At 42.7% G+C, this 12400-nt stretch overlaps 1 protein-coding gene across 10 annotated transcripts in view; it reads left to right on the top strand.

Moving 5' to 3' along the window:
• The window catches only part of impdh1b (IMP (inosine 5'-monophosphate) dehydrogenase 1b), a 17357-nt gene continuing 4957 nt past the window's right edge, over positions 1-12400 (top strand). For 2 of the 10 annotated variants that reach the window (XR_015035037.1, XM_085768909.1), the window contains exons 1-9: positions 1-230; positions 5728-5826; positions 6002-6082; positions 9144-9192; positions 10925-11026; positions 11135-11209; positions 11628-11834; positions 11940-12027; positions 12140-12339. Coding sequence is in view for 9 of the 10 variants with exons in the window: in XM_085768909.1 (XP_085625035.1) it covers positions 16-230; positions 5728-5826; positions 6002-6082; positions 9144-9192; positions 10925-11026; positions 11135-11209; positions 11628-11834; positions 11940-12027; positions 12140-12339 (1116 nt within the window). In the remaining variant the exon portion in view is untranslated. Of the gene's footprint in view, positions 231-3408; positions 3550-5702; positions 5827-6001; positions 6083-9143; positions 9193-10924; positions 11027-11134; positions 11210-11627; positions 11835-11939; positions 12028-12139; positions 12340-12400 lie in introns of those variants that run through there. The other 8 variants (XM_085768910.1, XM_085768912.1, XM_085768914.1 and 5 more) reach the window with 8 other exon arrangements.

Below are 12400 nucleotides of genomic sequence, written 5' to 3' on the forward strand. Positions count from 1 at the left end.
GACCTTGAACGGACGATGGAGGGGTATGGTTATGAGCATTTTGGTGCAGAAGGAGCAGGGGAGATCCAGCAGGTGGATTATCGGAGGATCGTGGGGGACACTCAGCCGACGCGGACCAACGTTGGATCCCGGGAAGGCGAGCTGTACGTCCGGCAAACCTCACACGGACATGAAACTGCGGCCCAGAGGTACAGCGCCACGCGCATCCAGGCCGGCCTCGGTCCAGAGAGGTAAGATAAGTGTGGGGAACTGTGGGAAGAAGAATGAGTCAACATTAGGTGGAACTGAACCAGAGTGTGTCATTGTTTTCAAAGAATTGTTAAAGAGCGTGACGGACGGGGTGTTTCTTATTTCTGAAGAATCAATTTCTTGGCGGCAAGTGTGAAAGCTCTGCTAAAAGAAACTGAATAAATGTTCAACGTTTTTTTTCTCCAGAAATTCCAAAAAGAGTATCAGTGTTGTTGGCTCATAAAAGTACCTAAGACTAAGTATGACTCTGCACAAATAGGATTTCAGCCCTCGATGCCAACATCCATGGTAAAATACAATGATGATGGAAATGAGTTCTTTCATTTTGTGCTTTCACTGGCTGTATCCTCATGAGCCTGCACATGTAAATTAACTTCATGCCATCGGGTCAGTTTACACATCCACACACACTTGCATTTCGATCAGTTTGCAAATGCCCTTGAGGTTATATCCCCTGCGTTGGACGGCACACTTTGTTTTTGTGTTGTTTGAAACACCCTGTAGATAATTGTTAGGACTTGGGTAGAGAAAGATGCCGCAGACAAATAAAGAACAGAGGTCTTAAGTTGTCAGGTCCTATTTTTACCACCGGTCCTCGGCCCCTTCACCAACACACACGATTCCACGATGCACCATCAAGGCAGGAGAGAGCAGCATGCTGCGGGGCGGATAAACACGGCTGAATCAAGCGAGCTCAGAATAGCTACTGTGTGCATAAAGGAACCACTGACCCATATCTGCAATGACCCACATTTAATTTGACACAAACACAGAGTGGGAAACGGATCCCCCTGAGTCACCTTGGCAGACAAATCCAGCAGCTCTCACCTAAGACTAGAATAAAACAAGGGAGGACTTACACGGATATTGGGTTCAAGGGAAGACCTCATTGTTCTCTGTTGTGTTTGACATCTGATGTGAATCGCTGTGAGAAATGATCAATATACAACTCATTATAGCATCTATCCAGTCCTATGAATGGTACTGTTACATAAAAAGTAGATTGATTTCCAGATAAACATGATCTTGCACAAAGTTGCAGATGACACTAAGTACACTAAATACCAAGGATCACTCCCCTACTCTGAACTCTGAATCATAATCCCTAACTTCTGACGGACAGATCTGTTTTTATTATGCAACGATTGGCAGTGCCATTACAGTAAACCTTCAAACAGATAGATAGATAGATAGATAGATAGATAGATAGATAGATAGATAGATAGATAGATAGATAGATAGATAGATAGATAGATAGATAGATAGATAGATAGATAGATAGATAGATAGATAGAAGTTGGTATTTCATAAAGAAAAAGAAAGATAAAGAGACGGTTTACAGTGCATTGGGGGTCTGAATGGTTGTAGGAAAGAAGCTGTTTATAAGTCTGGTGGCTGGTGAACTTATGGACCTGTACTGCCTCCCTGACAGCTGAAAGTCAAACAGGTGCAGGGTGTGTGTGGTCCTTGATAATGTTAATTGCAAATGTTGCAAATATTGGTATACTGCATGGCATTGAATCTCTGCATTCAATTTCCACAGTTTGATTTCCGTGCATGCGATATTATTTAAGGTGACGTCGGTCCTGCCAGTAGACAGGTTGGTGGCCGGGTGCAACATGTCTAAAAATAGCTCCTGATGCCTTCAAAGTATCAACTGTGCAAATATGTTTGGCAGCACATGCAATAAGAAAAACTGTTGCTGGATATAAAACCATTTAGTTTGATCTCTCCACTCACTGAGGCTGTTGAGGTAGGTGGTGATAATAGATAGATAACGACAGTTATATTTTCAAAGTGTGTCAAAGCCAGAATGATTTTCTGACAGGAAGTTGTGCCAAATGTTTAGGCTGCCGACATCTTTATGACAAGTGCAAGCATGCCGACAGAGTGCCAAGTAATGTAAATGCGCACGTGCGTTTGTGTCCTTGGGTGTGTGGTGTTGTGTTGCTTCTCTTTCCGTGACTGCCCAACACTCAGCCCCTATAAGGATGATAAACTTTCTGAATCCATAATTAACAGACTACACCTCATTCAATGCAATTTAGCCATTAGTTTCCATGCTAATTGATCTAATAAAATATGCAAATGCATCTTTGTCTCATATCAATTGACCTTGTCTTTGTTGTAATGGCAGCACACCACCCTGAAAGTATCTACAATACGGAAAGGAAATACAAGATTTAACATGAGCAGCTGCCACAGAGGGCTTTTCCTTAACTCAGCGTAGCCAGCCTTAGCTACGCTCTGTTCCATGGACAATTTGAACGCTTCTCGCAACTGTTATCATGTGAATAAAATGTGATTAGTGCGCTTAATCCAGTTTGGACAAATTACATGTGACCAGAATTCAGGCAGCGCTGCTCGAATTTAACATAACATTTCTTTAGATTGAGGAAAATCAAGGGATCCATCAATAAATCCATGTGCCCAAATCATAGGGTACATGATTTACCCTTTCACAGTGATTAATAGATAGATAGATAGATAGATAGATAGATAGATAGATAGATAGATAGATAGATAGATAGATAGATAGATAGACACTTTATACCTGAAATGAAAATGTTCCACAAACTACAATGCTTAAAACTGAAACTGCCAAAACTCATTGGTTAATATTCAGTTCCCTTAGTACTGCAATGACAAAGCACTTCATAACAAAAAAGAGGTGGATGTATCAGCAAAAAGTATAAAGTATTAGCAGTACTCCTTATCCAGCAATATTACTGGCAAGTTGAATCAATGGTAGTTCATAGCATTGATGATAGGGGTTATGTGGAAAATGATAGGGGTTGTGTGGAAAACCTCCATGTGTAAAATATGTGATTTAGATAGTTAAATATGCAAAGTGGAGTGACAGTTTCTTTTTTTAAAGGTATAAACATGCATTTTGAGAGTGAAGTTTAGGTAGGCTACCCTGAAATAGCTATAGGCCTACACATGAAAGTAAAGAACACCTGTCTTGTGTTTACCTATACCCACATAACTGCAAGCGTTTAAGAGTTTAACCTACCCGGGCTGATGAACTAGTCTTTCAGCATTTCTATTACGGTATTTCCTACACTGGTCCCCCCCCCCATCTCTGTCTGCTTTCGCACGAGCAGGACGCAGAGGGTTAAACACGCCTCTGAGGGGAGAGAGAGGGGATGTGACGCTGCCGCCGCTGGTACATAACACCAACACGCACTGTCTGCGACGAGCAAACGCTTGTGTTTCTCTTTAATGCAGACCTGCACGCTGACATCTTGGAGCCACCGAGAGCGACCAGCGTTTTCTTCTTCTAGTTTCTTCTTCGAGGTAAAGACAGAAACGAACAAAACGGAGTCAGCGCGTCCGCCGCCATCGCTTTGCTCGCTTTGCACAGCCCCATTGACTTCGCTCCTCCTGGGAAAGTTGCTGCTTCCTTTTTAGTCAACGTGGGCATCAGCGGCTTCAAGAGGCAGCTGCACCAGCTCACGTTTTACCCGGTTTTTAGGGAAAAGATGTCGGAATTAGTGTTAAATAGGAAGCTGTGGGGGTTTTAAAGGCTTTCTTACATGCTAATAGAAATTGCAGCTTTAGCAGCAATGACAACCACGCCGCTAATGCTAAATGCTAATGTGGCTACTCCGCACATGTCTGCAAGTCAAACGTAGATGTAGTCTCTGAGCTAAGGTTTTCCTCCTCTGCCAAAAAATTAAGTCCAGATACATGGGCATAACGTGAATTATTATTAATGTATCTACCACATACGTGAAAGCTTTATCTTATCGTCATTTCAACATAGACTTTACCTGATGCTGCTTCTTAAAAAAAAAAAGAAATCAACGAGGTGACGTAAAATTTGTATTGTAACGTTTTGTAACGGTCGCTCGCTACTACACACGTAACGTATTCGACCGTTGGAGCAATTTACACTTTCGAATGTTAATGAATGTTGGTAAAAGGGGAAAGAAAGTGTCAGCCATGTTGCCAACTAGCTTATAAAAACACTGTCCAGTCCTGAGTCCTCCTCTGTCTGGTGTCAGTGTGACGACGTGTTTATTTGAGTCTAATTAATTTAAGATAAAAGATAAATTGACATACGTTTTCAAGGGAAGTAGCACCACCTTCCCCGCTGGCTGCGCTCCCGATAACAGTAGATATGGCATTATCAAACGGTATGCAACATATGCCGGGTGGACCGGTGGCCCCTGAACGCCTCACCAAACTCGGTTCAACAAACCTGGTAAAATAGCGTTGCCTCTGTTCCCACTACCACGTTTAGGCATGGTAGGGAAAAAATGACAGATGGCTTGTGTATAATAGGATGCACTCTTCAATCCGGCATGGATTAAACACTCAAAAATTGTACTGATTAGAAAAAACATCAGGCTCTGGTGTTGGTTAGTTCACCTGTTATTCCCATTTTATTCGCTCAGGTTAACACAAGCCAGTGTTATAAAAGGCAAAGTGCTGTTTTGATGTTTGGGGTGGATGTTACAGTGTTTAACCAACCAGGTAGGGAGATCTGAATAGAGAGAGAGATCAGAGGGGCTATCATGGATGAACAGCGGCATGATGGATGCTGTTTTTGTCGCTTCACTTATAAAAACGAAGACAGGTCTGAATTAGCATGTTGTTGTTGTTTTGTTATCTTTTTTGTGTATTATTGCTTTACTATCTACGAGTGCGCAGCGCAAGTAGCTAATGTTTGCTAGCTGCTGATAATGTAATGTAGGTCACCGGGCCAGCAGACGGTACCGAGCGAGTCGGGGGTAGGGGGGGAGAAAATGAGGATGATGTATGCTCTTAAGACCATCTTTCATTAATTTTATTTATAGCATTTGACCCGAGAATCACCCGCTTGAAATAGAAAGCCTACACCAGTGTCTATCACGGTCCAGTAAAGTGTTAGTGGGTCATATTTTCCCCGACACGCGGTCGTGTTTGTACCGCTGCTGCTGCTGCTGCTGCACTGTTGTCATCATCTGCCATGCTTGTATCCTGATGCGTTCAAATGATGTTATAACGGTGTTATATTTTTAGTGTAGACGATTAATGCAGTCTGTTTGTCTCCTTCACGACTAAAACACACGGTAGTTTTTTTTTATGATGACGTATGCTGGATTGTTGATTAGTCACATTTTAATGGTGCTGTTGTTATGATGAAATCTTACAGTCTATGGATGAAATGTGTGTTTTTCATTTTCGGTTATGTAGCTCCACCAGGCTTGCAAGTTCACATCAAAACACAGGATGATTAATGGTTTGTTATCACAAGTAAAAAGGAAGCGTTTTCATCTTGGAGGCGTACAGGCCCTGATGCTGGCTGAGGGGATGTTGATGTTGCCATGGTTATGTCTTCCTGTGAGAAGGTCACTGAAGCCTATGCCTGCGAACTAAGTGGATGTGTAGTGTTTCTTGCAGTGCATCCTTTCACTTTTCTGTAAATAAACCTCACCAATGTGATTCTGCACAGCTGATTGAAGTCGCCTCTCTCTTGTCATTTGGCAGCATGGCGGATTACCTAATCAGCGGTGGTACGGGCTATGTACCTGAAGATGGACTCTCAGCTCAGCAGCTCTTCTCCATCGGAGATGGCCTTACATACAAGTAAGTTTTGTTGCATCACAGACTTTTGATTTAGTCTTTTTTTCCCCTTAATGTCACTTAAGTAATTAAATCAATTGAAAATAAGGTCTCCTTATTTTAAAACTTCACCTGCGCACAATGGGCAGGTGAAGTGTACGCACCAGTGCTTTGTAATGGCCAACACATTTTGAACCAGCAGATCTGACCAACAGTGTGTTGTCTCCGATGGTCATACGGCTGAAGAGCTATGCTCTAAAGGAGATGGGTTGACTTACAAGTGAGTAAAACAGTCATCTTTAAACTGTTTTGAAAATTGTGCTGTTAAAATCCTCTGTCTCTCCAGATAGTTTTATTCATAGAGGGAGGGGAAGCAAATGATTGTCCTTCTTTAAAAAAATAACAACTTTTTGCTTTGAATGAAATGAACCATCTCAAAATCTCGAATCTGGTTGTCATGGAGGCGCACAAATGCAGTAGATAAATGGGGGGCTTGGTGGAGTACTCAACCTAATCTTGGTCATGGGGATGAAATTTGCTTCCAGACGGCAGAGCTACATTATTAACCTCAACTAACCATCAAAGTGCACAACCTGTCTTGTGAATGTGTCATGCATGACAGAGCAGCTTGTGCACTTTATTACCAACACTTTGCTTTATTAAAAGTACTTGTAAAGCACTAATTTCTCATTCTTACTTACTTACTGTACTTACTTACAACAGTGCTTTATAGATCACCATAAAGCGCCTTGCATTTTGACTAAAATGATTTTCACAATTAATCCATGTAATCACCCTTTTTCTTTTATCAATAATAAATAACAACAAACATTATGCATCTCACTTGTAGTGGTTGTTAGACACACAGAAGCATGCCGTCTCTTCTTACCTTTCACTTGCACCGCTAAATGTTCTCCTGAAGCCATCGCTGTGCTTTATCTCTACAATACAGTATGACAACCATCACAGCCATTACCTGAAATGCCCATTAACATTAACACAACGCAGATAATTATCAGTTGCATAAAGCCAACAAAAATTACATTTCGACTGCATTTGGAAGATTTCTATCAGCTGAAATCCTTCCAACTCTTTGCTCTAATCCTGCTGCTTCTGCTTTGGCTAATTGAATAGAAAACATAACGACATTTGAGTGTGTCCACATGTGATTGAATAACACCCTCCATGCTGTAATCAAGCGCATCACGGCCAAAGGAAAGGTTGCCCACATGATGGCCTGAATTGACATCATGTGAACAGCAGGAGGAACTGGGGTGAATGGGTTTTTCGGTTGTTAGGATGAAAGAGTCTGCACGGGTGTCCACGAGCCATTTTGTCCTCCATTTCAAACTTCCAGTAACACTAGTGTGAAATAACTTGAAATACATTGACAGATTTTATTGGAAGAGTTTCAGCTTTTTATTATCAGATCTCTCTGAGGCAGGTCCAAGTTTCGGCCCGCCATCGTTACATATTTATTTATATTTGTTTCATAAATCTAAAGTTGGACTTGAGAGTCTTTTCATTTACTAGTTCAATCAGAAGAGAAAAAGAAAGTGAGCCACCCAAAGAAGGTGATACACAGGAAGATGGAAATGGCTTTGTGAGAGAAACAGCTTCCTGCTGAATAATAACTTTGACTCTCCACATTTCTGTCTGCACTCCTGAAACGGCCTCAAAAGTAAAGGTGCCCTAGTGCATTTCCTTGACTCCTACAGTCTGTTAGTATGTTATTATATGGTACATGTATAGACATGGTAATATACATCCACAGAAGATCCCTGTAATCTTATGTCACTTCTTTACACAAGCCCCAGGCTATTGATTCTGGGTAAATACTGGGTTTGTTGCCATTAACTCATGGCTATATTATCTGAGTTTTACATATTAAACCACATGGTGCAGCGCTGTGCACCCATCACGGCCTGCGCTTTTCTTTTGATTACCACTAAATCTGATCCGTCTCGCCTCATTAAATTCTTCAGGGTAAGTTCCACGGTAAACCCCAAACTCGCCCACATAAAAACACAACAGAGAAGCGTAACCCACGCTCAATTACCACAGACGTAGGCTGGTACGTTTACACGCAGATCTTTTTGTGCCAGCAACAAAATGAAATTCCTGCTGCCAATCATAGTGTATTAATAGTCTATTTTGGTGGCTTTTGATTGGTCTAGGTGTCTGTTTTAAAGTATGGTCAAAACAGTCTTGTAGGCTACTTCATTCCCCAGCCAGGACTATGCACAAGCAGGGTGTACTTTGGCAACACTCCTGCTTAGCATCCTGCATTTGTCTACATTTAACATTCAAATGGAAAACCATAATAGTTTCTTTAGCAACCAAAGCCGACTCAATGGGCTGTTGCGTAGGACCGATCCCGACTATGAGAGCAGATGAGGTTTGTGGTGGCCACTAAATGCTAGCAGATGTGTTCTGAACTTCCTGCTTGTTGGTTTGTGGGTGTTTTGGGCCCCTCCCTCGCAGTGTCCCATCTATAGTGTGACAGGAAAAAACACGAGGGTGATCCGTCAACAGAGTGGCTCCATCCCTTCTCTCTGGGCTGCAATTTATTTAGATTTAATTATGTACTGTGTACTATTTACTTATTTGTCTGTTTATTATTCTTGCCTTTGGATTTCCATCCTCCAGTTTCCTCCATCATGTACACAGCAACACAAAGCCGCCCTTATTCCTCCATCTTTTCCATCTTCCCCCCCCCCTCCTGCCCGATTTCACACCCATCTGCAAAAACCCACAAAGTTTTACAGACTCTGGTCGAAAAACAAACACACCAGTCCTGTCTGCCAATGCTCTTCCAGTCATCTTGCTCCTCCTTTTCATTGTGTTTATACAGGCCAAGAGCTGAAAGAGGGCAACTGTAGGTTTTTTTTTTTTAACCAAGCACAGAACGTACCCATCTAAATTCACTGTCTGCACTTAGGCACTTGGCCATTTAGTAATATTCTGGGAACCATCAGGAGACGCAGTATCCAGCAATCATTCACCATACTTTAGTCCTAGTTGGAAAGGTTTTACAGAAACAAAGGAGTAGGAAAAAAAGATAATGAATATTTGATTACACTTTGATGATTGAAATCACATTTTGGCAATTTTTTTTTTACATGTGTCTGTCACATTCGCATCTGTGTTGGTTTCCCATGTTTTTCTTTTCTGCTCACCCTGTGAAATCATCCTACTCAGAATGTAGGGAAACATTTTCAAGTTTCTCTTTTTATTTTGTAGACTTTTGACTACAAAATGTTGTTTTGTGGATGTCTTTTCACTGCCCGAGTCCCTAAGCGTTGGCGGCTTACCCTGTGTTTTTTGCTTATGTCTTTCAGTGACTTCCTGATTTTACCTGGCTTCATCGACTTCACGTCGGACGAAGTGGTGAGTCTACACGACGACGGCTGCAGATATTTGAGAGTTGCAGCTGCTGTTACGGTTACAGACGACTCAGACAAGCCCATCGCCTCCTCAGTTTGATGAACATACAGTGACGCAGCGTCAGCAGCCAGACGCCTCTTGGCAGACCTGATTCTCTTACCATCAGCCTTATTACACCAGAGTCTGTCTCTCTCTCTCTTTTTTTCTTAAACAAACCTCTTCACTCCAGACCTCAGCGCCATTTTGGTAATTGCAGCTCACGCAAAAATAGTTTTGCTTTCGCCCATATAAAAGCGTCTGCATCATTTCTTCTCCCCCTGCCCTGCTGCCCTGCTATTTTTTGCCCGCTGTGGTCACCCACTGGCTGCTGCCTCACCCTTGTGTTTACATTTTCGTCTGGTCGGTTGCTCATCCGTCTCCCGCAGCAGACGAGAGAGACGGATGTTAATCTCCCGAAGCTTTTATAGATGAAATCCCTCTCTTCTGCTGCCGTCCATCTCGGGAGGCTTTTTAATTTAATTGATATCTCTAATCTCTCTCTCTTGCTCGTTCCTTCAGCGTTAGCAGCGAGCTGGCATCACTGTGTGAGCTGCTTGTCCGTCCCGCCGTGTTGTCATGGGTTAGTTGTCTCCACAGAGTCTCGGCCTGCCCTAGTTTTTTCCACAGGATAGTGGGCCTATTCAAGCTTGAATAACACAAATGCTTCCAGATTTGGCCTCAGTCACAACTGTGGAGTAGTTCATGTCCACACAGCGCAGCTCAGTAGAAATGAAATCTGCACTATACTTTAAAGGCCTGTGAATATTCTCATTTGTCCAGGTCATAGTTCTCTAAGGAAATTTAAATCAAATGCAACATGTTCGCATCTGACCAGGCTGAGACAGGTCAGATGTGAACATGAACTGATGAAGCCTCTTGGATAAGTGGTGAAACGTCTTCCTAGACAAATAACCAAGTCCAGTTGCGTTCGATTTAAATTTCCTTGAGATATACTTTAAAAGTGTAAAAATGTGACGAGGGGCCACGTGTGCCAGGAGCCGTTGTGGGAAATTCTTCGGGGTTGTTATGTTCTCGACATGCTTTCTCTAACTCTCAGAATTTTAGCAGGTTAGTGCAGTTTTGCTCTCTCCGAATAGAGTGGTGGTGTTAGGTGATTTCTCTTTGCCTTCGCCGTGAACCTTTTGAGAAAAGCAGCCAGAGGCCTTCATAGTTTATGTCTGCCTCAGATAAGGAGTAAAAAGCTTGGACCTCATACATCCCACGTCCGGGTTTTCCCATGTGCGAGGAATGTCATTATTTTCACTCCCCCCAGGTGAAGATAGCAAAACCTGGCACTGGCTGTTGTGGGAATGAGTCAGAAGTTAAAGAGACACACAGCTGTATGAGTCGTTCCCATATTTTAGACGTCAGTCCCTGAGAGAACGGGCTGTTGTAGATTGACCACGAACATAATGACACAAAAGCTTATATTATACACATTTTTACTTACAAGGAGTTCTTGTAATGTACATATATCTTGATAAAAGTCTGCTTATACTGAGCTTAATGGCCTCTTGTCATTTATCATCATGTCTTATAGTGTCATTGAATGGGATTTAAAGGCATTAACCACTTAAAGACAGGACAGTAGAGTCTGTACATCTGCCTTGTTCAGTCTGCCCCCTAGTGGTTCATCTACAAAATGTCAGCAATGTTAAAACTTGGAAATATCCATGTGTATCTCCTCGTCTCGTAGGACCTGACATCAGCACTGACCAGGAAGATCACACTGAAGACCCCTCTCATCTCCTCCCCCATGGACACCGTCACAGAGTCAGCCATGGCTATTGCAATGGCGGTAAGATACTAAAGAATATTGCAGAGAACATTTCTATCTCCTGAACTGCATTGTATTAAAATCAACAACACATCCCTTTTTTTTCCTCCTTTTTTTTGGATTTGGTAGCTAATGGGAGGTATCGGCATCATTCACCACAACTGCACACCAGAATTTCAAGCCAATGAGGTTCGCAAGGTTAAGGTAAAGGACGATTATCCTTCATGCACAAATATCCATAATCATCTCTGTGTTTTATGTTAATCTAAAGTGAAGACAGATGTTCACTAAGCATGGTTTGGTAGTAGTTTTGTTTTTGTTGTTCTGTTTTTCAACTCACTTCCTGTCTTGTCCCTATATAGGCTATGGTAATTGTCTTCCCTGTGTTTTGTTCGTGTGTAGTTTTTGTGTATGTGTGTGTGTGTTCTGTTTTTTTGTGTGTGTGTGTTTTTGTGTATGTGTGTGTGTTTTGTCTTTTTTTGTTTTTGTGTGCGTATTACAATCCACTTATTGCTGTTTGCTGTGCTGTGTGTGTTTGTGGTGGTGTTTGGTTTGGTGCTGCTTTCCCTGCTTTGCCTAAACAGCAGTAATGATAATAATTATGATCCGGTTTGGTGTCCAGAGGTTTGAACAGGGTTTTATCACGGATCCGGTCGTGATGAGTCCGCGCCAGACGGTCGGGGATGTGTTTGAGGCCAAAGTAAGACACGGCTTCTCCGGTATCCCTGTCACAGAGACGGGCAAAATGGGCAGCAAACTGGTGGGCATCGTCACCTCCAGAGACATCGACTTCCTCTCTGAGAAAGACCACGGCAAACCTCTGGAGGAGGTGTGTATTTATTCATTTTTTCCCCCCTTTTTGTTTCTAATTTTAATCAGTTTAAAAATATTTCTACTGGCATCACTCATTGACACTGTGTGGACGGTCTCCTAGGCGATGACTAAGAGGGAGGAGCTGGTCGTGGCTCCAGCTGGTGTTACACTGAAAGAAGCCAACGATATTCTACAGCGCAGTAAAAAAGGTGAATACAAGTTCACGCACAATCGCGGCTTGTTCCAGATGGAGTTTGGCCTCCTTTCATGTAGTTTAACAACCCCGCCTTTCACCCTCTCTCTCTCTCTCTCTGCCACCAGGCAAGCTTCCCATTGTAAACGATAACGACGAGCTGGTGGCCATCATCGCCAGGACGGATCTGAAGAAGAACCGGGACTACCCGCTGGCGTCCAAAGACTCGCGCAAACAGCTGCTGTGCGGCGCCGCCATCGGCACCAGGGAGGACGACAAATACAGACTGGATCTGTTAGTGCAGGCTGGAGTGGATGTTGTTGTGCTGGTGGGTGTTTTCTGATGGTTGCTCTATATTTATCACTGGGACCAGTCTATAATAAAACTCT

Source organism: Trachurus japonicus, chromosome 23, assembly GCF_045865225.1.
Source record: "Trachurus japonicus isolate A0001 chromosome 23, Traja_1.0".
In the NCBI taxonomy this organism is placed as follows: Eukaryota; Metazoa; Chordata; class Actinopteri; order Carangiformes; family Carangidae; genus Trachurus; species Trachurus japonicus.